Raw genomic sequence first — 27,134 nt, forward strand, 5'->3', positions numbered from 1 at the left:
AGCTGTTGTGATCTCATTTGAAACAAATAAAATGACATTTTTACTACTCACACTGCTGCTTAATGATATATATTTATGTAGTGGACATTTTGATTCACATGTGTTTAATAGTAGAGGATGTGGACTTCAGAAAATCCAGAGTTTTAGTGAATGACTGAGACTGCAGGCAGGGGTAAGTTGTTCTCATGAAATGTTTATTGCATCGAAAGTTGAAACTTTAATACAAAAAATTGTACTAGACTCATAAATAATTTCAGTGAAGGAGACAAGCATTGTCTTCCAGTGCAAGTAAAGTGGCTCTGAAGCCATTTTCAGGAAACAAAAAACGTACAAAACAAATAAGCTTGAGACACAAAAATAATATTAGATATTGCTATAAATACCAAAATAATCCAATACTGTTAAGAGTCTGAGCCTGTCAGACATAAGAATTATTCAGCAAATCTGGACAAATCTGATCCAGACAGCGTTTGAGAATAGGAAAGTTGTGGTTATAGGCCACAATAACCATCAGTTCACAGATTATCAGACTGAGGGCAGGGCAGTGCCAAAGGTTGCAATTTGCGTTCCTGTACTTATATTTAGGCCAATGCTGCATGTTTTGTAATCGGTCAACATCAATGAAGGCCTAATTATTCACATCTCAGAAAGCACACACATCTTACAACAGGCGCTATACATAAACACTGCATCACATTCTCCCTGACACCTGCACAGAGAGAAAGAGAGAAATAGGTGCTGCCACATTACAGACAATTTCCAGCTCATCTGTGTGTTCATCTCCTCAGTAGCGAGTGCCGGAGGCATCTGAGCAGTTGAGGAGGTCATATTTCACATAGCCAACACGGTCCACCTGCCTGCGGGAGTTCATCCGCCAGTAGAAGCGATCTCTGCAGAAATAGATGTGATCTAAAAGAGAAAAATAGATTTTAAAGCAACAGAATGCAGATGAGGGTCCCTAGCTTTTTGTAGATTTTGATTATTAAGGCTTGTGGATAAATATTACAAATGCATAGGTTTATTCACCTTTGTAGTGGAACACATCATGAGCGTCATTAGGGACACCACCAAAGTAGGTATCAGTATATCTGGGGTAGCCTCTGTCGATTTTCTGGGCCTTAACATCAAGCCTGTATTAATCAGATGCAAAATCATGTTAGATAATGCATTAGCATCCCAAAACAATTGGTTGTTCTTCTGTTAGATGCAAAAAATCCAGCAGATTTACACATTTAAATGCACTAAAGGCAGAGTTTAAACACACCTCCAGAGGTTCTCCCTAAGAAATGGCAAAAACAACCCGTTGTTTTTCACTTAAATGCAAAAAATCGCTGTCTGCTGGAGAGTTACACATTTAATTATACAAAAGGCAGAATTGTAATTCACCTCCAGTAGTTCTCTCCACTGAAGAGCAGCACTTTGCCTTTGCCCCTCTGCAGAGCTCCCTCCACCTTCAGAATGGTGTTGGGCAGCCCGAGCTTCTCAATGCTGCGAGGACCCAAAACGTTCTTTCCTTGGTACACCCAGAATCTAGTCCCTGAAGAAAGAAAATTGATGTGATCATCAGCACTTTTGGCTAATGTGTTAGTGGTCAATTAAATGCTGATGTGAGGCATCATTACCTGAGAAGAAGTATTGTTTCCTGGTCAGAAGGTCCTCAAAGGCAGAGTCAATGACAGCTGGCAGCTCTGTCCACTTGTCAGAAATGGAAAAGGGTCCCTTGAGTCCTGTTTCTCTCCCACTTGACATCTTCCAGTAAAGTCTGTTGATCGAGCAAAATGAGCACATCAGTATTCCTGAAGGTGAATATCTTATCCTCACATATTTGACAAACATAAACTAGAATGATTTGCTCACCCATCTTTGAAGAAATGGAGTTCTCCTGCAATCACAGTGATGGTGTCGAATTTGGTAATCTTGCAGGCGTCTTTGGTCGGATCCACAGGGGTTACGGCGGTGGTGGTAGTGGTGGGCTCGGTGGGTTCAGGCTCATCCGTTGGGTCAGTGTCATCGGGGTCTGGGTAGGGAGTTTTGGTTGGGGGGTTGGGCTTAGGAGGGTTGGGGTCAGGGCCAGTTTTGCTTCCTGAAAATAAATTAAAACAGTGTTGTTTGAGGAAAATTGTGAAGAAATTGGAAATGCGAACATTTTGATCTGATGTAGCACAATAAAGGAGTTTGTCATGATCTTACCATAGAGATATTGGATGCCTTCGATGTCGTCTTCATGCAGAGAGAAGTCCTCCACATAGCTGTACATGGGGTACATCAGAGCCTCTCTAATGCTGGAGTGATCCAGGCCAAGGGCATGACCAAACTCGTGGGCTGCCACCAGGAACAGACTATAACCTGGAAAACATATCAGAAACATTATCAATGAATTTATAAGGAAAATAAAAATCTATTGCATTTTAATCTGCACAGATTTCTCCGTCTTACTTACCTTGGTCGGGACAGAAGCCCCATTTCTTGTCTTCATCATAGTTGTCAGTGGTGCCGCACCACAGCTTGCCATCTCCTCGTCCCTCGCTTGTGCATGAGGTATACTTCTGACCCAGGAACACGAAGGGGAAGTGGCAGGGCTCTCCCTCTGAGTTTCCACCAATGACAGCAGTGTCTGGACAAACAGAGACACAACAACAACAACAGTCAAACAAAAAAAACAAGCCATTGTGGCAGCATTTATGCACAGGGTTTCCTGCCACTCACCACGACTGGGACAGAATCCAAATTTCTTGTCTTTGTCAAAGTTGTCCGTGGTGGCGCACCAGCGGTAGCCATCACTGCGACCCTCTGTGGTACAGCTGTCATACTCCTCCCCCAGAAAGATGAAAGGGAAGACGCACTCAGCTCCGTCGGCATTTCCTCCGAATGTGTACAGAACTGTCGGGTATGAGAATTAAGGGCAGGGATAGGTGAGTCAGCATCTCGCAAAAGCAAATGACCTTTTGACCTGTGCGTTGCTCTGGAGAATAAATTGCCAAGCTTACGTTCACTTGGGCAGAAGCCGAATTTCTTGTCCCTGTTGTAGTCAGCTGTGGTTGAGCACCATGGCAGGTTGTCTGTGCGGCCTTCAGTGGTACAGGTGGTGTAAGATTTGCCCTCAAAGGTGAAGGGGAAGTGACACATAGCACCATCTGCATTCCCATAGCGAGTCTTCACAGCTGAGGAGATAGAAAGGATTGTACATGTGGTGAAAAAATCCTTTACGTGAACACTAGGGGGAGGCAACTGTACACTATACCACATGTTGTGTGATTACCTGGTCCTTTTCCCAGGGTCCAGTGCTCATCATCGTCAAAGTGGGCATCTCCTTGCATATCCGGACCCGGAGGGTAGGCATGGGCCAGAAGGCCATCCTTACCATCAAATGGGTATGGGTCGCCGTGATCTAAATAATAAATCAAATAATAACATATCTATGTTTGATTTTATACTTGTGTTTCGCACAAAATGCAACTATGAGACATCAGTATGTACAAAACGAGTTAAATCTACAAGCACATACTGGCTTTTCCAAATGAAATCATGATGTCAGCCTCGCCGCTGAAGAGTCGGGTAAAGGTCAGAGGGGTCACATCGCTCCACACCTTGAAGGCTCGGGCGAAGGCGTCATCGATCAGAGAGCTCTCCATGTCTGGAGAATAATTTAATATCCTGTGGAGGAGTGCAGAATGACATATGAAGTGTAACTGATGGTGTTAATGAAGATATTTGATGATAAAGTCTCATCAGAAACTTGAGATGCCTTCTAAATGGTGCCAAAATGTCATTGACTCTTGCTTTCTACTCACCTATAAGTAACATCATTATGGTCCCATTTGAGGTCTCCATCAAAGGTTTTATAGTTGGCCACATCGGGAACCCCACAGCGAGGTTGTTTCATGGCTTCTAGGGTTGACTTATCCAGCTCCCCAGTCTCCTCCAGCCCCATCTGCCTCTGCATCCTCTTCAAAGCTTTGGAAGTGGACACCATCGACTGGAAACCACTGCGGTGCAGGGTGTCCATGTAGCCAAACTTCTTTAAATAATTCTGGAGCACATGAAAAACCACATCAGTGAATGCAACTAGATGATTTCATATGAATCTGACTAAAAAAAATGTTTTTTTTTTTTTTTTTTTTTTTAAAGAATTAAAAAATATTCTATCATGTAATATGACATCTGCTTTCACTCTAACACAATCATGTAGCTTTAGAAAAAATATATTTTCATTAGTATTGTTATAGGCATCTCCATGCAGGTAATTAGTTTCCTGCACAGCTTGATTGCATCCTGTTTCTGAATTTCAATCAGGACAAAATAAACCATCTGCTACTCACTTCTGCCAGCTCCGAATCAGTCATGTTTTTGAGGATGTCTCCTGGGAAGGTGATAAACTTGGACTTGAGGGGAACGCTCCATATCACCTGCACACTTATCCCCAAAAGCAAACACGCAACTGAAGCACAGAATCTCATGATGAGATCTACTGTACTGCTGTTCCCAAATACTCAAAAATCTAGAGTTTGGAGTCAGCAAGTGCTCAGTCACACCAAAAAATTCAAAATGCGTCTCCCCTGAGGATCAACGGTGTGTCTCCTTCAGTCTTGGTTGTCTTCCTTCTTTGTTTTGACTGGTGGCTCTTATTGTCTCTCTGCTTTGTGCTCTTGGTTGGGGTTGTGGACCTTGTATTTATGCACCAAAGAGTCTTAGTCACTTAACCTCGTCCCCGCCTACTACTAACCTCAGTCCTCCTACTTACATCTTGACAGACCGTATCGGTTGAATGGACATGGGGAATTTCCAAAATATCCACATTTAGCCTTACCTAACACCTAATGAGTGGTTCACTAATGGTACTTTTTTGGAGATATTTTGATATTTTGAGGGCGTGGTACCGCCTGAACAATGGTAGTGGTGGATAAGAACAATTATTGCAAATTAGGATGTGTGTTTTATGCCATGTTAATAAAATAATGCCTGTTTCCTGCAAACCCACACAAATCATTAACCAATTGACAAATTAGTCTGAAAGCTCTTAAAGCTGCTATTACCATTGAAATTTACAACATTAAAACTGTCAGGAAATAACAAAACAAGAGCATAAACACTTGTTTTAGAGTGTGCATTGTTGTGATTCTTTTGATTCATGGAAACGGCTCTGTTTTATATATTCATGTATTTTACAGTACAGCAGACTGATCATGGGACCCAGTCAGACACTTCTGTTATTTATATGCGTAAGGTATTGACATAAAAAGCTTGGTTCCCCCTTTGTTTCATAAATATAAATTTATTTCCTCTTTATCTAAAGTTGGCACCAAATAAAATGTCAAACTAGGTCAATCCAAAAGTAGATTCTCACAAGAAAACCGGAAAAACATGCTTTCTGCTGTATTATGTAGTCAGATCACCCGTGAAAGCTTGTCTTTACTGGATTAATTGTTTTTAATTGAGATATTTAACAATACACTATGTTCACAGACCAGATTTTTGGGAACTTGCTGTTTCATCATCACTGCACACCTAATGCCTCTGACTTCATCCCCTAAATGAGCCAATTTATTAGCAATGACTTGCATGTCTTGTTTGGTAATAAGTATTGCATCAAGTGTTTTGTATTTTTCCTACAAAGGGGATCTTACCTTTCTCCCTTGCACATTTCTGTTACATAACATTTAAAGTCTTGTGCCAAATACACTTCAAAACACAGATATGCCTTTAACTTTTTGTCCTCAAAAACAATTTGTGCGTTAATCTCTTAATCTTGAGAGCATCTGCTATGCACAGGAGTGTGTATTCTGTGTATATGTTGATATTTTGGGTTCTGTGAGCATCAAGGTGGGCAAGGATGTGTCTCAGCCAGCATATCGTGACTCATTCCATTCCCACATGAATGGCCAAAGCTGCCGATGAGGGGCTTTTTTTCCTCTTTCTTTTTCAGCGAACACACTGCTGACATCCTCTCTTTTCATGCAAACATGTTTACTTAGTTGTCCGCAGCGTTTTCAGATGTAGGAAAATAAACAAGCCTTTTCAACTGATGCACACAATCTAAATACACTGTGTAAAGTGGATAGAGGAAGGCAGTATGTGAATACATACAAAAACATTGGCTGTAACTGACTTTAAGTGTGAGAATTAAGTGGTGCACACCCTCTGTCTTACAAATTCTCCAGTTACTTGCCTTTTATGGTAAAAGAAATGTTGTACCTATCAGTGAAGAGGAGGTGAGAATTTTTGGACCTGCAGTGTGATGAGAAAGATATGCTTCCTCTTTTTGAAATTAATGGTTTCCTGATGTGGTTGATGTCTCACACATTTTGACATGCATATCCTTTATTGAAATGTCGTCACCTTCTTCACATTAAGCATGTCTTCCCGTTTCCATAATTATATTTCTGATATTTATAGTGATTTTCCCCACAAACAGCAGCAATAGCAATACACACTGTCTTTTGCATATCACTATAATCTACTCATGAGTACAGTTTAAGCCTTTCATGTATGTTCCCACTCCTGATAACACACATACCTCTCCAGACGTTCACAATGATACTAATAGATCAAAAGACATTTGGTTTAAAGAGGGATTTAAAATGTTAATTTTCTTCCTCTGATATTGCTGCCTTTTGCCAACAGTCTTATGGTATTGTAGTAACAAACCTGGCACATTGTTCTTAGAAAATATTCAATATAATTGCCCCTGAACTGAAAATATAATATTTTTAACCCTCCTCTTCTCCTCATTTACGGGCACCAAAAAAATATTGTTTCCTGACAGAAAAAAATCCAAAAATTCAGCAAAAAAATTCCCCAAATTTCTGAAAATTTGCAAAACTATCAGGAAGAAAACTCCAATAATTCCTTAAAATATTTCCTTAAAAGTTTTATTTTTTAAAAAAATCCCTCAAATTTGGCAAGAAAATTCTTGTAAATATTTTCAAAAAATGAGTACAAATCTCCCAAAAAATCCTAAATATATCTGAAATGATTACATATATATCAGTAAAACTTATAATATTTTCTTTAAGAACATTCACCAAAAAAAAAATTCAACCAAAATCCAGCAAATTTCGCTGGATTTTAGTTGATTTTTTTGTGAATGTTCTTAAGAAACATTTTTTTAGCATTTCTTTTTTTCCACCACAAAATGTTCAAAAAGTTGGCAAAAATGTTGAAAATGTGGACATCAGAAGTTTCACTGTGAAAATATATTTTTTTCTCCACATTTTCAAACATTAAAACGGGTCAACTTGACCCACAGGCCAACATGAGGGTTAAGTGGGTATAGACAAGTGCATTTATCAGACATTTGGGCATTTGGACACAAAATGTCAGCTGTAATGTAGTAGCATTGCACACTTCTATATTTTTCTACATTTTTAGTCACACAGTATCATTTTCGTGCACACTATAGCAGTTCTATCCCACTTAAACCATAAGCTGACACAAACCTTCTTTTATTTAATGTGTTTTGTTCATTCAGGCACAATCCTAAGGTTATTTCTGGTTTTGTGTGGCTCCTCGGAGGATCCCCAGACCTCCTTTGAAAACATCTGCCACTGATTTTGCATGGCGTCAAAGGTTTAATGAACATGGCTCCATGCATTTTAACAAATGCCACATTTCATTTAGTTTCGCCACTCTGCTTCCAAAAAGACGTCTGACACAGAACCTCGAAAAAATACACATTTTTTTTTTTTGCGTGGCATTCTTCCCAAAATTGCCCTCAATCGTGGCACAGCCTGTTGGCACCAACCATGGAGCTGTATGAGGTGGCCAACTGCGTCATCAGGGAGCTGGATAATGTCAGAGCAGAGCAGCGAGCCCCTCTATACTCACGTGGGTGGGATTTTTATGATTAAGTTAACCGTGAAAATGCCACGTAATACCAAAAAAGTCGTCATTTGTAACATTTCTCTGTTTTTCCTGGAACTGCAGGAAAAACATACAGAGAGGCAGAATATTACAAAAACACTGTAACACACTGCATGGATGTTGGCATTTTAAGGTCAGCACTAGCTTAAGGAGAAAACTCTGAGTCTAGTGTATTCCACCAAAACTCAACATATATCACGCCCTAATTTCCATCAGCTGGCCTAGATTCTGTAGTGTTTCCAGTTCAGCACTGTACAGCAAGTTTTGCAACTCTGTTCTTAATTGTGACAGTCCTTGTTTAGTTTAAAATGCCTTGTTAAAGCAAACTGTTTATGTCTTATGGTATGTTTCTAGCAGGCGGTTATAAATGCAAAAATCACTTCCTGTCTGCCACGGTTGATGTGGTTCTCTGGTCAGCTCCCTAATTCAGCTGTGTTGTGTTTTATGACGGCTGGTTTGTTGATTTTGCGGTGGGACTCGGAGACTGTGCAACACACAGGACCGTCACTGTGTTTGATGTGGAGGAAATGTTACCCCATCACCACGTCCAGGTACTTTACCAGGCCCTGCTGAGTCTGCTGCGCCTCGCAGTTATTCTGGGAACAGTTTTGTTTTCATACCCCACTAAACTCTCACAACAGTTTATTTTGGCTTTCTCAGAGAGCCTCTGTGTTTCCTTTTGTTTTATTTGTGATCACTCTGGGTTGTTCGCTTCATTATTACAGTAACAATGAATCCAAAACAGTACTGAGCAGCTCGTCCGACGTGTTGTGTCTGAATATTCGTAACCCTTTGCAATTTGTCGGGATACTATGCATGTTTGTGGGTGAAACTGGCACACAAAGATCCTTAGAGCACAACAAACAAAACAAATGACACAACCAAAACAAAAAGTAATCAAAACAAGCAATCGCCAAGGCGGAAACCATGTTGCGCCCTCTGAGCCCTCAAATGTCACTCATATAGCAACTTGTCTGTAATGAATCATAAGTCAATGTTAAAAGTTGGACAGAAATAATTCCATTAAGAAACTTCGTAAGTTTTGTACAGTCATCTGAATGGGCTTGGAAGAGCTCTTGGCTTTGACTCATGTTTCCCTGGAACAGCAGCCAAGAGTCTTACTTCTGCTTCAACAATCACTTTATCAAAATCTAGACTATTAGTCACCTTTGGGAATATTTTTTTCTTTACTGTGCAAACACATACGCACAGTATTTGATTGTAGCCCTCTATAAATATGTTGTGAAGATTAGGAGATACAAAAGAGGGATTATAAGGGCATGATATATGCTGATATTAGTCATATAAATATAAATTCTAACGTTTTCCAATGCACTGTTGGGCTTTTAATTGCTGAATGATCATGAAAATGCTGATTCTCATAGTGGTGTGTCATCCTCAGTCACGTCCAGCCCAGAATGAACAACATAAAACAAAGGCTTACATTAAATATTGAAAAAAAATTAAATAAATGAATAAAAAAATCTGCATAACTGTCTTAATGTAATGCTTTTGAAATCTGAAGACATCATCTGGACGTCATTAGCAGATTTCGGCTATTTTCCAAATGATACAGAGAAATGATGTTCTACTACACCAGAAGGAATCAAAGCAGCTTGATCACAGCTGTTAAAGCCTACATGGAAAGTTTTTCACCATTTTCTTTCCTGTAACTGTGGCTCAGAGTCTTTTGGAGGCAGCTATAAACCAGAAGTGTGCACTTCCTCTGCTTCCACTCAGGTACTCCACAGGATTGGGACACAGTGGCACTGATGACTTAAACAGGATGTGACAGAAAGGTCTCAGACCCACAGATTTCATGCAATTTTTCTACACCAACGGGATGCAAGTCATTATTGCAGGAACCTTGTGTTGATATGTTCTTGATTATAACATTCTTGGTGCTTCATTGGGTCATTTTGGGGCTTTGACAATCAAACATGCCATCCTAGTTGTGTACATATGTCACCAGTTTGAAAATATCCTGAGGACAGACAGAAGCTTATTAGATAGTGACAGAAAACAAAAGGAGTCAGAGAAGGAGCAGAGGTCCCCAGCAGGAAGTGAAGTGGGGACACTGTGGTTCATGGTTGGCACCCCACCCCCTGGGCCTTCAGGCAGCCTGGGGAGATATAATTTTAAGTGACACTGTAGGCAATTTGTATGAGTTCATGTAATTATATAATAGAGGGCTTGGCTCGGAGCCAGGCGTGAGGGCAGACTGTGTCTGCTGCCAGTGCAGAACAAGTTGAGGCAGGCGGAGTTGTGTTGACTTTATGGACAGCCATCTTTCACCACCACCATTAAAAGCTAATTACTGCCAGTCATAAGCAGTGGCCTCTGTGGGCGGGTGCCATCCAAGGCACAGCCACAAGGAGGGACACCACGGGCCACGATGGGAGCTCTGATTGCACTGAATATTATTATTGCTTCTTTAACTGCATATGGACCAACGCCTTCATAACTTTTTTAAAGAGTTGTTTTTTAAAAATCTGCCGCAAGGAACAGCGGGGCTGCAAACCAAAACAGAAAAAAAGGCATTTGTGACCTAATACTCCCCCCCAAAAATAGACTGAAGAAGCTGTGTATGGTTAAGTCCATTCAGCAGGTTTTAAAAACCACTGTTTCAGAAATGGGAAAGGAGACGGGAATTTCCCCTTCTTGATAAAAGACAATCAGCTGATAGCAGGCGGGAAGTGAGTCAGGCCAGCACTTCAGCTGCCTCGGCACACTTTGGTTCAGACTTGTCGAGGCAGGCAATTATCCCTCCGTCTGATGTGTTTTTGGGGGGGATTTGAGTTTCTGTTACTGTGTGTGGGGTTGTCGAGGTTTGAACTGGCATGGCCTAAGATAAATGCTACATTTACCCCCGGGGACAAAAAACTACGCTGTTGTGCTCATGCTGTGTCATTTTCCTGTAATGCAGCAAAAGCTTCTGTAGCCCTGAAATTACTGCTTGTGGTTACACATCTGCTGATGGCTCTGCTGTGTCACTACATTGGACAGCAAACATTTTTACCATCAGTGGCCTGTTTAAAATGCCTGAGGAGTGCAGCATTAAAATCTACAAACAGAATCCACAGTGTGTTTAACTCGTAGGAACATCACACTGAAGTTCATGAGTGGGTCCCTCGACAACAGGAACAACATTTTGAACAGAGTGGTGGGTGGCCTTAGAGGGATGAGGGAACATTATCGCCATCATACCTGTAGCATCACTTCAAGATAGTCAACAACTTCAAGAAGTTCTTTCATGCTCAAAAATCTAAAGAGATACACAGACACTTTGTTTGTGATAAAAACAGATGATACACTATCTTGTCAATTCAACTGTGAGTTCTATGGAAGCACAAATTCTTCATTTTGTTTTTTCTCTGCTGAACTGCATGAACCACAAGTCCAGTTTACCCAACATGTGCTCCTTCTTACTTAGTAACAATATTTATAATGTGGTGGTTAAATCTGCACCATGTTATTATGGATGAAGAGTGACTTTGTCATGTGCACCAGTGAATCCTGTTTTTTTTTTTATTGTTGTGTTTTTTTTCCTGTATTCTTGCCCCATGAGAAGAAGAGAAGCTTCATGAGGCAACCAGATGTGAGTTGGATCAACAGCACTTCTCCTCTCAGTTTTCCAGCAGGTGGCACTCTGTCATCAGGACAGTCAGTGAGGGCAAAGGGGAGTTAGAAGTAGAGCTCTGGTACAGGGAATTAGTGTCAGAAAGAAAATGCAGCATCGAGCTTTAACAGCCACATACTGCATTTGGAGTATCTCTCATTTACCCATAGGAAGTGAATTACGCCACTAACAAAGCAGCAATTCATCGCTGCTCAACCTGCTCCGTAAAAATGTCATTTCAATGAAGCCCTGTGAGCGATTTACTGCGTCTTTTCTTTAGTCTGGGTTCACACAGGAGGCAAAGCTCCTCTAAATTCTACAACCCTGATTCAAGGCTGTGCTGTCAGGATACCTCCTAAGGCAGAAATCGGATTTTCTTTTAAAATAGGAGATAAAATATTGATGTTGTTCTAATTTTGTAAGCCTGTTTGGTGAATAATTGATTGTTAGTGGGAAAGGAGTTTGTTTTATTTGCAGCACCCTAATGCCGTTTTGCTGAATGGTTTGAACATTCTGACAGCCTATTGGTGTTTTTTTGAGGTTCAGTGAGCAGATGGAAACCATTTCTGTAGGACAGTAAAAGACAATTGATATGTTGTGTGTCATCGCATCCCAACAGACAGTGTTCAGTTGGTGATAAATGCAAATTTTCCATCTGTTGCAAATTTGCATCCACCCGTATTTTTTTTTCCAACTTCTCATTTTCATGCTCATCATTTTGGCTGCAGCCTCTCATTAGCTGCGATGCCAACCAGGAATTGATGTTCCCACACTGCTGTATCGTAACAGATGAGTCTGACACAGATGCTATTTCAGCAGAGGCAGAACTGTTGGCCTTGTTTTTATGACCGATTGCATCTCAGTGAAGTCATACATGCAGAACAAACAAAACCAACGATTACATTTATGTGACAGTGGATATTGCTCCGTGCTGGACGCCACCACACTGTGAAGGCTGGCATGACTTGACAAAAACCTCCTTAAAGTAGGGTTTATCCTTCTTGCAGTTTCCACAGCTCCGTGTTACAGCTGCTCCCTAAGACAGATGTTGTGATGGTATATACTGTAAAGAGCTCTGACAGGGAGCTGTGTTTCCTGTTGTGCAGCGGCACCGGGGGCATAACACGCTAGCTTATTCATGACGCCTGATCACAGCTCAGGTAGATCAAACCACTCCTCTATTTTTAATGGAAAAAGCTCTTTACAGGGGCATAAATATTATGCTGTGCATTTCCCCCCCTTTCAGCCTGCCTTACTGGAGCTACAGGGAGTCTTTGGAGGACTGGAAAGCTCCGGCAAATGTACAAAGCTCTTATTGACCTGAACAAGACTGAAACAAACCACCCAGAAAAAAAATATCGATCCACATCTGTGCATTTCACCAGAGGAGATGAGGGCAGGTTCAGAAGTGTGGAGGTCATTTGTACCCTTTTCTGTTACATATTAGTTTCCCATCCTTTTCAAAAACACAATCACCACAATACGCATCTCTTAGGAATTTTCCTTGCAAAGGTGCACCAATCAGCATTTACTAAATGGATTCGTAGTAGCTTGAAGGTAGCTTGAACTGCATTTGGTTTTTACTGCAGAATGAAAATATAAAGTGTGTAAATAGAGATTCGTGTCCCTCCCTCAGGATCTGCGGTTAACACATTACCCCCAAGGACACTAGGCTGCTGTGGGGAAAGGTCACCTCTGCTGGTCTATTAGAAATACACAGCTCCAGTGTTTCCTTTCCTCTTATTTGCTGTTCTTATCTTAAGTCTGCATCCTCTTGATATTCTAGCTCCTCCTGAAAGCCCACATGATAAAAATAGCCTCACAGATTCAACGATTACTGTTATAATACCATTGAACCGGTTCATTGATTTACAAAAGCGTTCTGGTCAATGTTAAAACGTGCACATACAGCACATCTTCTGCTCTATGGATTCTGGACATGTGTTGTATCTGAAAAAAGGAGACTGAAGTGAGTCTGTTGACAGCTTGTGAGGAGGAGACCTTGCAGACACAGTCAGGGTGAGCAGTCATCACTGGGATTACTCGGTCTTTTCAGGAACTTCATACGTCTCCAAATATCAAAGGAATTCATATACTGAGAGGAGAAATGGGCTGTCAGGGCTGTGACAACTCTCAACTGTTATCTAACAGCCACTCGCTGCCTTATTGCAGCACGTTAATGAGAATTTTGACAGCACCACTGAGCTGCAGTAAGGTACCAATAAAAAGCTGAAGGCTTTAAAGTGTTGATTGCTGTGGAATAATTGCAACTCAAGAAGTGATGACTCGTAAAAAGGTCTGAACAGGTAGAAAGAACCTGTATATTTGAAAAGAAGTACTCCAAATAGATGCACTGGGTATGTGGTTGTGTTTGGGTGAATCCTCCCTTAGTATGTAGAAAGAGGTTAGAAGGAAAACGCATAAGAGCTACCAGTTCCAGTCTTCAGAACTGTTTTTTGGCCATTCAGGAGCAGCAAAGATGAGGTGTAAACTCAAAATTGGCATATTATTACCTTTTAAAGGGCACTATTTAGAGGCACTTGGCTGTGGAGCTGCAGAATGCAACTAAATAAATGTCCCTCTTGTGCTTTCTACGTATGTCGTGATTGCTAATAACGTAAAAACATGAAAAACCCTCTTTCGATCCAGTCTTTGGTTTGTCTATTTTGTGCTGCTGCATGGTGATGCAACAAGGCAGACTCTATGGTAGAGGACCTTCATCCACTCTAACATAATGGAAACACAGTGATTCTTATGCCAGTTGATTATACGCGAATTCTGAATATTACTATTTTTATTTCTGCTGATAAATCCCGGTAAATCCTTAACACTGGACCTTTAAGTTAATATGGCAAAACTGTAAACAAGCAGCTGCTATTCACATATCCTAAGATAGGCAACAACATTACCATACTGGAGCTTTTAGCCCTCATTTGACCTTTGCTAGCTAATAAGTAAAATCTTTTCCTCTTCCTCTGCTGAATGCAAACTCATTCAGATAAACGGCATAGTCAGACTGAACCAAAGCAGCTAAGTCTTGTGGTTTCCTGAGGGCCAGACAACCAAAACCAAAAGCTAAGACTACCCTACCTCCAGCAAAGGGGATCTGCAGAGTTGTCCAATAATCAACTGTCACATCTTTCACATGGTGATAAACACCCATGTTAACATCAAAATATTGATGGTAGCTACTTTTTAAAGTGACTAAACAAGTGCACTAGGATTTTGTGCCCTGTCTGTAAGTTATACATCACAAAGTTAAACATCTTGGGAGGCAACCCTTGTAAAAGAAGATGAACATTTATGGAACATATTGTCACAGAGATGGTGAATGTTGTCATACAAAGCACACACTCTGATAACACAGACTTGGAGGTTGCACCCAGACTCCGTAGTTTAGTTCAGCCAACAAAAGTGCTCTGAATATGGTTTTGGAAGGGTTGTAATTTGAGTTAAATGTTGACAAGCAAGTTGTGTCTCCTGCTTAAAGTCAACCAACACAACAACCTTTGTCTAAACTTATAAATAAATAAATAAAACGTTAAAAAAATGGCAAGATGTCTGCACTGTCAAGATTTTGCAACTTGCAAAGTGTCTCATTTAACATTTTTTCCTCGTTGGATTAACAAAAAACACACTGCGTTTCCTTCAGATGATATTTTCTGTCTTAACTTCCACGACAAACGGTTTGATTGTGTTGTAGCATTTGTGCCAGGAGTCATTTATAAACCTATTAAATGACATAAAATGATAACACAAATATGAATATGTCATTGTTCAATTGGAATCAAAATTGTAAACCTTTGCAAATAGGATTACCTATAGAAAGCATATGATTATACATTTATTCATCCACTTTTCTCTTAAATGTATTTATGTACAGTCCGCCCAGCCTATATAAGATTGTAGACAAATTAAGATACAGGTGGGGTGGATTGCTTGAAGTTGTGTTTTCAGCCATTAAAGCATCAGAATGTTCACTGTCTGTTACTGAGATGTTTGTTATGACTGTAATAGAAAATTATGTAATCCTATATGAGAGATTGTCAACAGTTTAGGAGAACATCATTGAAGTGTCTTGGACAGTTTTTACAAGAGACAAAACAAAAATTACATTACATTCCCATACAGTGTTTTGAAGTCAGTGGCGTGGAACATAGTTTAATTACTAATCTACAGATGCCAAAGTTTGGCAATTATGCAAAAATGTTGAGCTTACAGAGTAGCAAATACTCACAATCTTCAGGTTGTCATTTCTGGGTCACTTACAGAGTTCAGTTCATTCTCAGTAAAGGAGTGAATAAGGCCGTGGAAGGCGCCGTCTCTGGTGGTGAGTGGTCACAACGTTATTATCTCTCCACATGGGGAAAATAAAAGGAATAAGCCTGGCTCTCAGCAGCAGCAGCAGCAGCAGCAGCAGCAGCAGCAGCTCGCATGGAGGCTGGATAAAGATGGGCTTTAAGTGCAGTGAGTGTTTTTCTCCCCCATGACTATCTGTCGTCCTGCGGTTAGAAGCCTTCTGCACGCAGCTCCTAAAAGGTTAAAATCTCCCGTTCCCTCCATCTGCTTGTTCTTTATCGGTGTCCATCCTGTCTGCAATGGATCAGTGCTGTTGGGTCACAGGAGGACTCAGTTCACAGGTTACACAACCCTTCTATCAGCACATACACACACCTCTGGGCTGCAAAAAAAATCATTTCCCATAGTGCCACCTTGTTGTTGTGCAATTAAGACCCTGAAGAAGAGATGAGCATTCACAGCTGCGATGCTACAGTCTCGTATTTACATCATTACATTCATATTCTTTTAGCCACCGTCAGTTTCTACATACACAGCAGTAGGATTAACCTGCTCTGGTAAATGTATAAACAAGTTCTAACATTTGATAATCGGATACTAACCAACCACAATAACTTATGTTGCACATTTTGTAATGTTCACACCACCTGTTTCACCATAACAAAGAGAACAGTTAAAGCTTAATGTTTTCAGTCTGTTACTAAGATAAACACACAGCCAGTGTCAGAAAGACTTTCATTATTGCAAGTTTAAAGGAACCCTTTTTACCTTTCTTTTTTTTCCCCGCTCTGACCAACTTTCAGTAAATACAACCCTCATGAGTAAAGATAAATTATCTTTTAGTGATCCGAGTCACCTCAATCAGTGAAGCATTGTAGCCCTGTGTAGCAATTCATGCTCCTCATTAGGCTGCATTCATTGAGGAGAGAGCCAACGCTTGTGCTCTGATCATTACTTCTCCAGCCATCAGCTCTCTTCCTGCGCTTAGACTGCGTTCTGCTCTAATATGGGCAGATGTTCTTTAGGTTGCTGAGGTGGTTCGGTCTTCTCATCCTGCTCTTGCTCTGCTGGAGGCTGCTGCTGCTGCTGCTGTGGTGGATCACATTTAGGGACTTCTTTCTGAGGGGGCTGTGTTGCTGTCGCCTGCTCTGGCTCTGGATTGGGCATCTCCTTCCTGTCGCTGGGCTGAATCTCCAGAGCCGGTGTGTCCTTGCAGCAGAAGTACTGCTGCCAGATTTTCTGGAAGGCCGAGCGGAACTTCTTAATGCGAAAAGCGTAGACAATTGGGTTGACAGCGGAGTTGCCGTGGGTGAGCAGGATGGCTATGTAGAGGAGCACTATGGGCTTCTTGCAGTCAGGGCAGAATAACGTGATGCAGTTGATGATGTGGAGTGGCAGCCAGCTGATGGCGAAGAGAAAAAGCACCAGAGCCAGAGATTTGGCGAGGTTCAGCTCCTTGTCATAGTACTTGTTGGGGTCCGTGTGGCTGGTGGTGAATTTCTTACTGTTGAGCTGCTTGTGGATCATGTAGAAAATCTCCGCATAGATGAGCAGCATGAGCAGCAGCGGCGGCAGCACCCAGCCGAAGAAGTTGAAATAGACCATGTAGTCCATGCTGATGACGTTTTCAAACTGGCAGGTGATGACGAGGTCGGAGCTGATGGAGCCGTTCTGCTGGAGGCGCTTCAGGTTGTTCCAGCCCAGCATGGGAGTCAGACCCACGATGAACGCCACCGTCCAGCACACCACCACCGCCAGGCCTGCTCGCCGAGGGGTCACCACCCGCTTGTACCTGCAGGAGCAAACAGCACAGCATCATGTCAGCACTTTCCCTCACAGCTGGGACACGCATGCTGGGCATGATTCACAAGAATCCTTTAAGCCCCCTGGACGCTTAACTAACAGCTCATTCCAGCACAAAGTTCCACTTGAAGTGTGCCTGTGAAGCCCTTATCAGTAACCCTCGGCCTTTACTGCACTGCTGTTTTTCATGCCTCTTTTGTTAAGGGCAAAGCTGAATCACTAAAATTGGCTCAGTATTACTTTCTAATGTAGTACAGCAGTGCACTACAACCAAGCTGCAGTATTTGGCAGGCTTCCAGCTGTACAGGTTTGGCTTTTTTTCCGTTGCATATAGTGTTTTGTGGGTGAGAAGCAGCAGGTAAAAGACACGGAGGCTCTAAAATCTTATCACTGCTGTCCCACCTTGTGACCAAGAAATGACACAGAGAGAGTCAGGCTGATACTCGCCTCGAGGCAGAGATGAAAACCCTTATCTGATCTAGCTCATGATGGAGAGCGTGTGCAGCAGCGATTGATCATTTTTAGTTTACTAATGGGTGATATATAATGTGTCTGATGTTATAACTGTAAGGGAAATGCTAGCAGTTAAAAAAATACCCTGACCTTTGCTGAAATGAAGCAAAACAAGAGGCTGCAATTTAGCCTGGTTGTCACAGGTAGGCTCCCATGTGTTGGATTAGTATTGATTCGGGACGTACGTGTTAAGTTAGGCTTGTCTCTTAAGCACAGCGAGAAAATCATTATTCACACACTGAGCCTTAGAGGGAGGCTGCTCGGAAGAGATCAGATGCTGATCTAAAAACAGAAAGCGTGAGAAAAAAAGTGACAGAAAGCAGCACGACGAATTGGTAATTTCAACTATTGTACCTCGTGATGGGAAAGGAGCGGCAAAATTTGTGATTTTAATAACCCGAGCAAGAATCCACAGACACAAGTAGTTGCTGCAGACAGAGGAAATGATTAATCCTGGATGGTTTAATACAGAATAAGAAGTCAAAAGCTAAAACTCGTGATAAACTGCTATCTTAAGCCTGGAAGTCTTACACAGGAGATTAACGTCTCAGGCTACCACAGACAGTATTCAGAGACAATAAATTCCCCCTCTTCTACTTAGCTTATCTGTTCAGCCTTTCACCAGCCTTGTGTTTGGGCCTGGGATGATAAACCATTGGTGGCATGTGCCTGAAATACCAAGTGGGAGACTGAACTGAACATCACTGACAGGCAGATCTGGCCACTTGTGTGTCACTTGTCTTCCACACATGTTCCTGAGGATACAAGGCCCTAATTAAACCTGCTGCTTGATTACCCATGCTCTGGTTTAGCTGCCATGTCTAATTCCATACAAAGAAACTGGCATGGATGGAAGGATGGAATCACCAGATCTCAGGATGGACTTCAAACAACATCACATCTCCACATTTTGGATGCATCTGCTTGCTGTCATGTGGATTTATCTTCTTTTCTTTTTGTTGCATTTACCTGGTTGGGATCTTGACCCTGAGATAGCGGTCTATTGCAATAGCCAGGAGGGCCAGGATTGAACTTTGCGTCAGCACCAGCACCGTGCACGCCACGAGCAGGCAGCTGTAAAAGTGAGTTTGAAGTCCGATGCTGATAGTGATGGCCAGAGGGATGACGAGGGCTCCCACCGCAATATCCGCCAGAGCCAGGGAGACAATGAAACAAAACGTGGTGTCTCGCAAGGATTTATTAATTTTCACCGCCCAAACCACCATCACATTCCCGATTACTGACGCCACAGCAATCAGCACCTCCATCCCAATGTAGAGGGTCTCCGCTGAGAGAAGCGCCCCGGGCATCCTTGCAGATAATAATGTCCTTGATAAGCAGCGGGATTGATCTCAGTCAAGCAGCCGTGTGACAAGCCAACAGATCAGTCCTTGAGGTGTATTTGTCACTACAGTATTTCCCAAATTAGCTGCGCGTTCGTCAGTGTCACGGCGCCCTCATTCTTCTGGTCAGATGGAAGTTGTGCCGAAAAATCCACTTATTTCATGCAGAAGAGGAAGCAAAAGAAGAAGAAGAGGTGCGTTAAGCAGCAGCATCTCTAATAATGAGGGGGTTTTCCTTTTTGGAGCAGGTGTTGTGGCTCAGCCTCGGTGGTGCGTCGCTCCTCGCTCTGCGTCCTGCGCCTCCACTTGGCTCAATACACCTGCTTCTCCTGAGCGCAGCATCCTCCTCATGCTGGATCCAAGAGGGCGACTCGTGCCCATCAGCCCACGTTTTTTCTTCTCCTTTTTTTCTTTTTTGGTTGTTTTCTTCTTTTTAAACAAAGCAGGCTTTTAACACTGCAAATAAGAAAGTACCTTGTGGAGAAAAAAGCGCGCACAGATGCAGCTCCTGCGCAGGAGGACGCTCCCTCCGTCTTTCTCTCTCTCTCTCTCTCTCCCTTCCTTCCCCCCAACGTTGTGCTTTCAGCAAGAGCAATAACACAGTTGCTGAAAATAGCGGTGTGATTTTTCTCGCCTTTTTTGTTCCATTTGCTGCCTTTGTTGCATGGGGGTATATAATCCTGCTGCCTTCATTCCATCTATTCCTTCTTTGCTGGTTGCTTCATTATCTCTCTCTCTCTTGCAGAAATACATAAATGCCACTCTAGCCCTGTGTGGGACCGTCCCAGGGAAGTAGAGCGAAGGTGATCTGAACTCTTACTTTCCATATACCACCATGTCTCCCACGCCCTTCCAAACGCTAGTGAACCTTGCTCAGCTGCCCATTGTTCTGCAGAGGGGTGAGGCAATAGTTCTCTGCCACAGGTGACAAAGAAAACACAGATAAAACAGTTAATGGCACCAAATATATAAGGACTGGATAAATAACATAGATATGAAGGCAGAGAATTTTTTTTAAAAAGGCCCACTTAGGTTGCTTTTTACTTCACAACACCTCAGACAAGCACGAATGTGAAATACAAATACTTATTCAGGTCATTCTAAATATATCCTTCAGACTTCAAAGACCTCCTCTCTGAGCCCAAGGCCAGCCCTGCAAACAAGACTTGGAAGCATTAGGACAGATTTAGATCCATTGATCATCCTTTTAAAAAATCATCTGGATATTTCTTGCTTCTGATATTGATTGATCACCTGCCCTGTTGCTTTCTGAGAACAAACCCTGACAAGTCAAGCATTGCAGACATATAGGACTAAACCACAGGCATCATGCTTTCACTTGCTGGGGTTCAAAAAGGTCAACAGCGGGCGGCAGTGTGAGCTCTGACAGGATCACCGAGCAGGCAGGAATGACTGTTTTGATTGGATGTGTAGGCGTCACAGATGGTGCACTGCGCTCACTCACTGTAACTTATGCAATATGGAAGAAGGCAGGGTGAAAGTCCTGGGTTTCAGCTGACAGTTGGCATGTGATTCATGGTGAAACGAAAACAAAAAGGCAAAGCTGTGACCGGTGTTCATGCCTAGAGACGGCAGGAGGGCCGGCAGTCAGCAGGAGCGTCACAATTTGGTGAAAGTTGTCAGGAGGAGATATACAGGTCAGCCAATGTTCACTGAGGAAGGAAGGAGACATATGGCTTCAGTACAATTAATGTGATCTGACCCAGTTGGAACATTTTAATGAGCGTGGTGGCAAAGCAATGTGATTGTTATGGTTCACTATGTGTGAACTAAGAGCCAAAAAGGCCGACAATCAAGTTTCTGAATGTTTTCACTTTGAAATAAGCCTCAATCTTTGTTATAGTATGACTTTGTTACAGTATTGTGCATCAAGATCAGCTTCACCCGACTGAAGTCATAGGGTAGGACGTTGGTGTACCTGTTGTTGGGTCTGTTGAAGGTCTGCTGCATCGTGGGAAAGATCCAAATTGACACTCTTCAGCTCCTCAAAGTGCAGGGAGACCTTATAGGCCAAATCTTTGCTCATTTCTTTAAAATAAGCATATTTTTTTCCATCATTAAGGAATCATAAATCTTTTATTTTAGTTGAGTTATTATAGGCTTTTTAAAATTATTATTTGTATTTATTTTATGGCTTGTGCAGTTATAGATCCACCAGTAGGATGCTTGCAATCTTAAGTTGTACTTTTGAGTCAGACCGTTTTCTCACAGCGTAGACACTCAGAGCTGGAAACACATGCTTAACACGGCCAACACAGAGCTCACAATACTGTTTGTTGTTGTTCACTGTCAGCGCCTTCACCAAACACAGCGCCGCAGCCTGACAGTGTGAGAGATGCAAAGCGCTCCCTCCATCTTATACAGATTCTGAAGTACTTCTCATTCTATCAAGGCCTTCCAGGGGTGAATTTCAACAACCCTGAAGTACTTATTTGACAGACATTTCAGTTAAACTAACTGCCACGAAGTCCACAAAGCCTGGAAATGAGGAAATGCTTCAGTAAGCTTTTGGCAGATTTTGCCGTGTGTGACCAGTGAATTGCAGGGTGCTACAGTTGCATGAGACAGATTCCACAGTTCAGTGCACTTTTCTAACTGAGCCCCGAATCAAAGAATATCTCTGCTGTTACAAAAAGCCACAGCGTATGAGCAGCCTGCAAAACCACAGCTCGAGATCATTTGATTGTCGAAAAAGGAAGCTGCTCAGTAGTGAGGTTCAGTGCTTTCAGTGAAACTTCTTCATTAAATGTAGATCATCCTGTCCTGGTAGGTGACAGGAAGACCACTAACAGGCACCGGCACAATGGGACCTCCTAACAGTGTATACAGCACGTCAGTCTTCTTTATTCTAATGCAGATAAAAAAAATATAAAGGCTTCAGCTGTTTGGCTCAAGAACCACACAACAAGCCATATTCAAATGAGAACAGATCAGATAGTGTCTTCCTCCCCTGTGTCTGCTGAACTGGGTTCAAAAGCAATATTGCTCAGTCATTAAAAAAAGCCCCAGTGATGAACTGTAGTGGCCTTCTCAGTGGACCACTGAACCAGACAGCAAGAACATTATTAAAGACTTCAGATCTCATTCTATTAGCAAAGACTCCTTACAAGGAAACAGTTTAGTCATTTCAAACAAGACCGCTGCCATCGAGGAATAAAATTGCAGTGTTACTATCAGGAACATGGACAGGCCAGCCGCTCTGCTCATCAGAAAACCTCTAATGAAAATCTCACATATGAGATTGCTGAACACTCACATAAATCCTGATATGACAAGCAACAGAACAGCCTCTAAATGACTGCAGCTGCTGGGAATAGACGTGGCTGTGTCATTTACATGGAAATTCTGCATAACACGATCACTCACAGAAAATAAATGAAAGTGTAGTAATCTCTTCTATAGAAGCTCCCTGTTCCCATATAAACACAGTCATTACCGCAGATTGTTTCCTTTGCAAAATGAATACGCATGTAGTGCAAAATTAAAGTTCATAATGTTGTTTAAGATCATAGTAAAGAGCTGTACACTGCAGAATGAGAATGTCCACTGAGGACAGATTTACTTCCTCAGGAATAATACATTTGATAGCTTTAAAGAGGTGATTTTATGGTCAGAAATACTGCACATTTGACTGCAGTGAAAATGCATTTACTGTTATTAAATTGTGCGTTATCCATGTGACCCAGATTTTAGGTTACACTTCACAGAAATACAGTAAAGCTGGTTGGAGTCCTGACTGTTGAACGTCATTATGATTCAGCTGCAGCGTTGTGAATGGAAGTACTTGAATATGTGCTGACTTCCTGTTTACACTCAGGAAAAACAACTTTGCAATAGCTCCTCTCAGAGCTGCCAGCTGCGCTGCCCCACATCATCTCGCCTGCTCCTGACCCACAATATGGCTGGGAAATCTGCCACCACTCCCACTTGAAGCTTGAGCTGACAGGGTGAAAATGAAAAATGTCAACAGCTAGCGTGGTAGCCTGCTGTCTGGTACCATAGAAAAGCCCTCCCACGATCAAACGGGGATATTTTGATGTGTGACTCTTTCCACGTGGCACACAGAAGGCTTTGCCAAATGCTGACGGGGCTGTGGGCCAGACTTTAAAAATTCGGAGATCATGAGTCATCTAGTTTTTTGACTACCCACCAAAAACGTCAGCTCTGATCATTTAAATGACTCAAGCTGTAATTATCAATAAATTATATTTCACACACATACAGTTACTGTCAACAATATCCAAAATCCCCAAACAATCATCCATGAATCATGTGTAGCTTTAGTAGCTGTAGATCATTGGAAAAACAGTAACAATCACAAACACAAGACATCAACAGTAGCTGCAGCCTGTAAAAGGAAGTTGATAGCTGGAGAAACACATCTATTGAGTAAAAACTTTAGTAACTTCAATAAAATCTATACATAAACACAGATCCTGTAGATCCTGGTAACCTTATCTGATCTCAGCTTCCAAGTGAATGTTCCAAAAACATTCACTGACATTACCAGTGACTTCTGATAATATTTTAATCAAATGTTCAAAGAACCTTTGGAGAATGCTTTCTTTTCCAATAATGGTTCTGTAAGGTTAATATAATGTTTTACCGTCAACATTCAGAGGATTTTGTCAAGAGCACAGAGGATGTCCCATAATAACAAAGGAGGAACGTTCTCAAACCAACATTCAGAAATTGTTTTCGAGGTGGCATCATAGCATCAGATGATTTTTATAAAACGTTCCTGTCATGTGATAAAAGATAAAAGTGGAACATTCTTCATGCGATGATGTTTTGGCAATGTTGTTAAGTGCACATAAGATAGAACATTCTTCTATTAAACATGGAACAAAGATGTTCTCAGTGCATCATTTGGAAAATGTTTTCAAGATGTTATTGAGACCTCAGATAACAGAACATTTTGTATACAGAACATTTAATAATGTTCCTGTAATATTATATATTAAAGGTAAAACATTTAGTCTTTTTTTTTGACAAAACATATTATAGACTGCCTTTCTATAAACATTCTCACAATGTTACATGCTAATGTTTTCAAGATGTCATTGAGACCTCAGATGGCAGGACGTTCTTTATAACACGTTCTTATGATGTCACATATTAGCAGAGGTGGAACATTCTGCCTGTAATGTTCTGAGGATGTTTGAAGGATGTTGTCGAGGCAGCATATTATAGAATCTAACGCTCCCACAATGTTACATAATAACACAATAAAACAAAAAAACTTCCTATTACAAACATTAGTAAAACTTTGTCAAAACGTTTTTGGATTAATAAAAGTCTGGCTGGGTTAGCACCGATAGCAAAGTCTACCTATCAGCGCCAAGAAATTTCAATTCAATGAGATTGTATTTTTATAGTGCCAATTCACTCCATACAGTATGTCATCTCATGGCACTTCACATAGTCAGGTGAAGACCTTACAAATTGTAAACAGAGAGACCCAACAAATACAAAATTTTCTCCCAATTCTTTTTAAAAAGGGAGAAACAAACAAACAAACAAACAAAAAAAACCTCCAGCAGAACCAGGCTCAGGTGGGCAGACATCTGCCTTGACTGGTTGGGGTAAGGGTGATTTTGAAAAATCACTGGCTGGCACATTATATTTAATTCTCATCCATACAATAAACACTGTGCCGTTTTTACGAGGGATCATTTGACTGCAAATTATTGTTTTACACTGTGGTTATATGGATTAGGTAAAGGCTTGTGTTAAACAGTAGTCATTAGAGGTGCTATTCGGCAGATTTTGTTACCTTTTGCAAGCTGTTTCACTGTCTCAGTCTTTATTATAAGTTCAAAGTGTATCAATCTTCATATTTCTTTAACAATAGCTTCCTCCTTAGAAAAAAAATATCTCATCATATTTTCGGATGAATTGCTCTAAGATGATTTTCTTTCCTGTTTCAATGAAGCTGAAGCATAATAAGGGGATTCCCCAATCTGTTTGCGTCTCCTCATGCATATGACTGTGTGTAAGTAAGTGCAGTAACATGTGAAGAGGAGGACCACTCCAGCAAAAAACGCAAAACCGACACCACAGGCTCCCTAATGCAGCTCCGTGGGGAGAGCGTCTCCCTGTCATCTAACACCAGCCCCAAATAAGATTACGGTGCAGAAAATACTGAGCCTCTCAAATGCTTCTGCTGTATCTCCCACAGCGCTTCACCGAAAACAGACAGCAGTGAGTGTCGCTCTGTGCTCCTCTCAAAGCATCAAGGCTAAGAAGATCATTCTTGTTGGATGTTGGCATTTTTAATATTCAGTCAGGATTGCTTGGCCTGCTGGCAAATGAGGAGTTGATTTGGATGAAAGTATTTTAGCTGCACACATACAAAATTACATGTAGAGCTGGGTCAATATATAATTGAGGGACTTTTGAAGTCCATGGGACATATCTTGCATATATTTTTATTAAAACTATAAAAAATAATGTTTTTATGTTTATTATGATCATGTCTTTACAAATTCCATAATTATTTATTATGGAGACAATCACTTGTTAATAAAAAAATGACTGGGTATCACTAAAATGTCAACCAAATAACCATCCAAATTTAATAACAGCCACCTTCTAATTAGCTAAACTATAATAAAATGAGATTATTCAGAAATAGTTTTGATTGTGTTCTTTTTATTAAGTTCAGATAATCATGACAGATATTTCTTTTTTGGCAATATATCAAAGTTTATATGGAAAATAGCAAATTGTATCTGTGTCCCAGAAATCACTTTCAACTAAGTTCCCCATTACAAAAGCACCTCTCAAGGAAGTGTGTTAATTGTGTGTTAAACAATATCTTTAGAAATAACTTTTCAATTTTATTTAATTGTATATATAATATTTTAGAAGAATCTTTGTGTAAAAATGCCATGTGGTGTTTGGTTATAGGCGGTCATGTTGATTTTAGGCTTGAAAACAGCAAAAATGTCAACTATGATACAAAAAGTCCCGCAATTCTATATTGACTCAGCTACATGTAGTTAAATGTGTGAAAATGTAGGTGTTGAACTCACATCCTGTTTTTATGAAGGCAGTGTTATTTCTGGTGGTATTTAAATTAGCCACCATGAGCCTATAACCAGTGCTAACAGTATGAAATAGATTGTTTTTCTGTGTGATTGTACACGTGTTCAAAGGGTTCTGGATGATTAGAATGAACAGCCAATTTCTTTTTCTAAATATACGCTGCATAACAATTACAGGAAGCACTGTAGAAGCAGTGTGTACACTAAGATCTCTTACATGATCACAGCTTGCTCATGAAATATTGATGCTTTATATTGTATCAGCTGTTGACGGCAAATTTCTAATTAGTCGACAAAGGTGATAATTAGCGGAATAGGGGAGTGTTTAATGTCTGTGCGTGCTTATTACAGCATAAATTCACTGCATAAAATTAAGTCACTTCATATTCATAAGAAGTGGGGAGAATAAAAATAACGGCAGAATAATTATAGCTTTTAAAAGTCAAAACAGTCAGTCAGCATTTTCCTTTGAAACCAGGTTCTTGTTCGCTTCAATAGCTCTGAACTCTCTCTCAGTTCAGCCTATAAAGGCACCACAGAGGAAAGTGGGGGAGAATCAGTGAAAGGGAGAGAGAATATAATTAGATAGAGAAGTAGGAGAGAGGTATCAGTTAAAGCTCTGTGCAG

The 27,134-nt window shown here is 41.1% G+C and overlaps 2 protein-coding genes across 2 annotated transcripts; both read right to left on the minus strand.

The window, feature by feature from the left end:
• Window positions 1–173: 173 nt before the first annotated feature.
• mmp9 (matrix metallopeptidase 9) lies at window positions 174–4,640 on the minus strand. The gene is made up of 13 exons (XM_023292507.3): window positions 4,320–4,640; window positions 3,792–4,030; window positions 3,506–3,654; window positions 3,260–3,388; window positions 2,988–3,161; window positions 2,707–2,880; window positions 2,441–2,614; window positions 2,191–2,346; window positions 1,858–2,083; window positions 1,623–1,762; window positions 1,387–1,537; window positions 1,027–1,130; window positions 174–909 (listed from the first exon to the last, which is right to left on the minus strand). Exons 1-13 carry the CDS (start codon window positions 4,455–4,457, stop codon window positions 785–787), a joined length of 2,079 nt encoding a protein of 692 aa, XP_023148275.2. The 5' UTR covers window positions 4,458–4,640; the 3' UTR covers window positions 174–784.
• Window positions 4,641–14,760: 10,120 nt separating this feature from the next.
• adora1b (adenosine A1 receptor b) lies at window positions 14,761–20,241 on the minus strand. The gene is made up of 2 exons (XM_023292513.3): window positions 19,064–20,241; window positions 14,761–17,570 (listed from the first exon to the last, which is right to left on the minus strand). Exons 1-2 carry the CDS (start codon window positions 19,402–19,404, stop codon window positions 16,763–16,765), a joined length of 1,149 nt encoding a protein of 382 aa, XP_023148281.2. The 5' UTR covers window positions 19,405–20,241; the 3' UTR covers window positions 14,761–16,762.
• Window positions 20,242–27,134: the final 6,893 nt, after the last annotated feature.

The sequence above is a fragment of the Amphiprion ocellaris genome, chromosome 8 (genome assembly GCF_022539595.1).
Source record: "Amphiprion ocellaris isolate individual 3 ecotype Okinawa chromosome 8, ASM2253959v1, whole genome shotgun sequence".
Taxonomy (NCBI): Eukaryota; Metazoa; Chordata; class Actinopteri; family Pomacentridae; genus Amphiprion; species Amphiprion ocellaris.

Coding starts and splice junctions, on each gene's coding strand:
- adora1b (XM_023292513.3), bottom strand. CDS start 19,404: ATGCCCGGGGCGCTTCTCTCAGCGGAGACCCTCTACATTGGGATGGAG. Junction 17,571..19,063: donor AGGGTCAAGATCCCAACCAG/GTAAATGCAACA, acceptor TTGCTCCTGCAG/GTACAAGCGGGTGGTGACCC.
- mmp9 (XM_023292507.3), bottom strand. CDS start 4,457: ATGAGATTCTGTGCTTCAGTTGCGTGTTTGCTTTTGGGGATAAGTGTG. Junction 2,615..2,706: donor TGGATTCTGTCCCAGTCGTG/GTGAGTGGCAGG, acceptor CTGTTTGTCCAG/ACACTGCTGTCATTGGTGGA. Junction 1,131..1,386: donor AGTGGAGAGAACTACTGGAG/GTGAATTACAAT, acceptor TGATTAATACAG/GCTTGATGTTAAGGCCCAGA.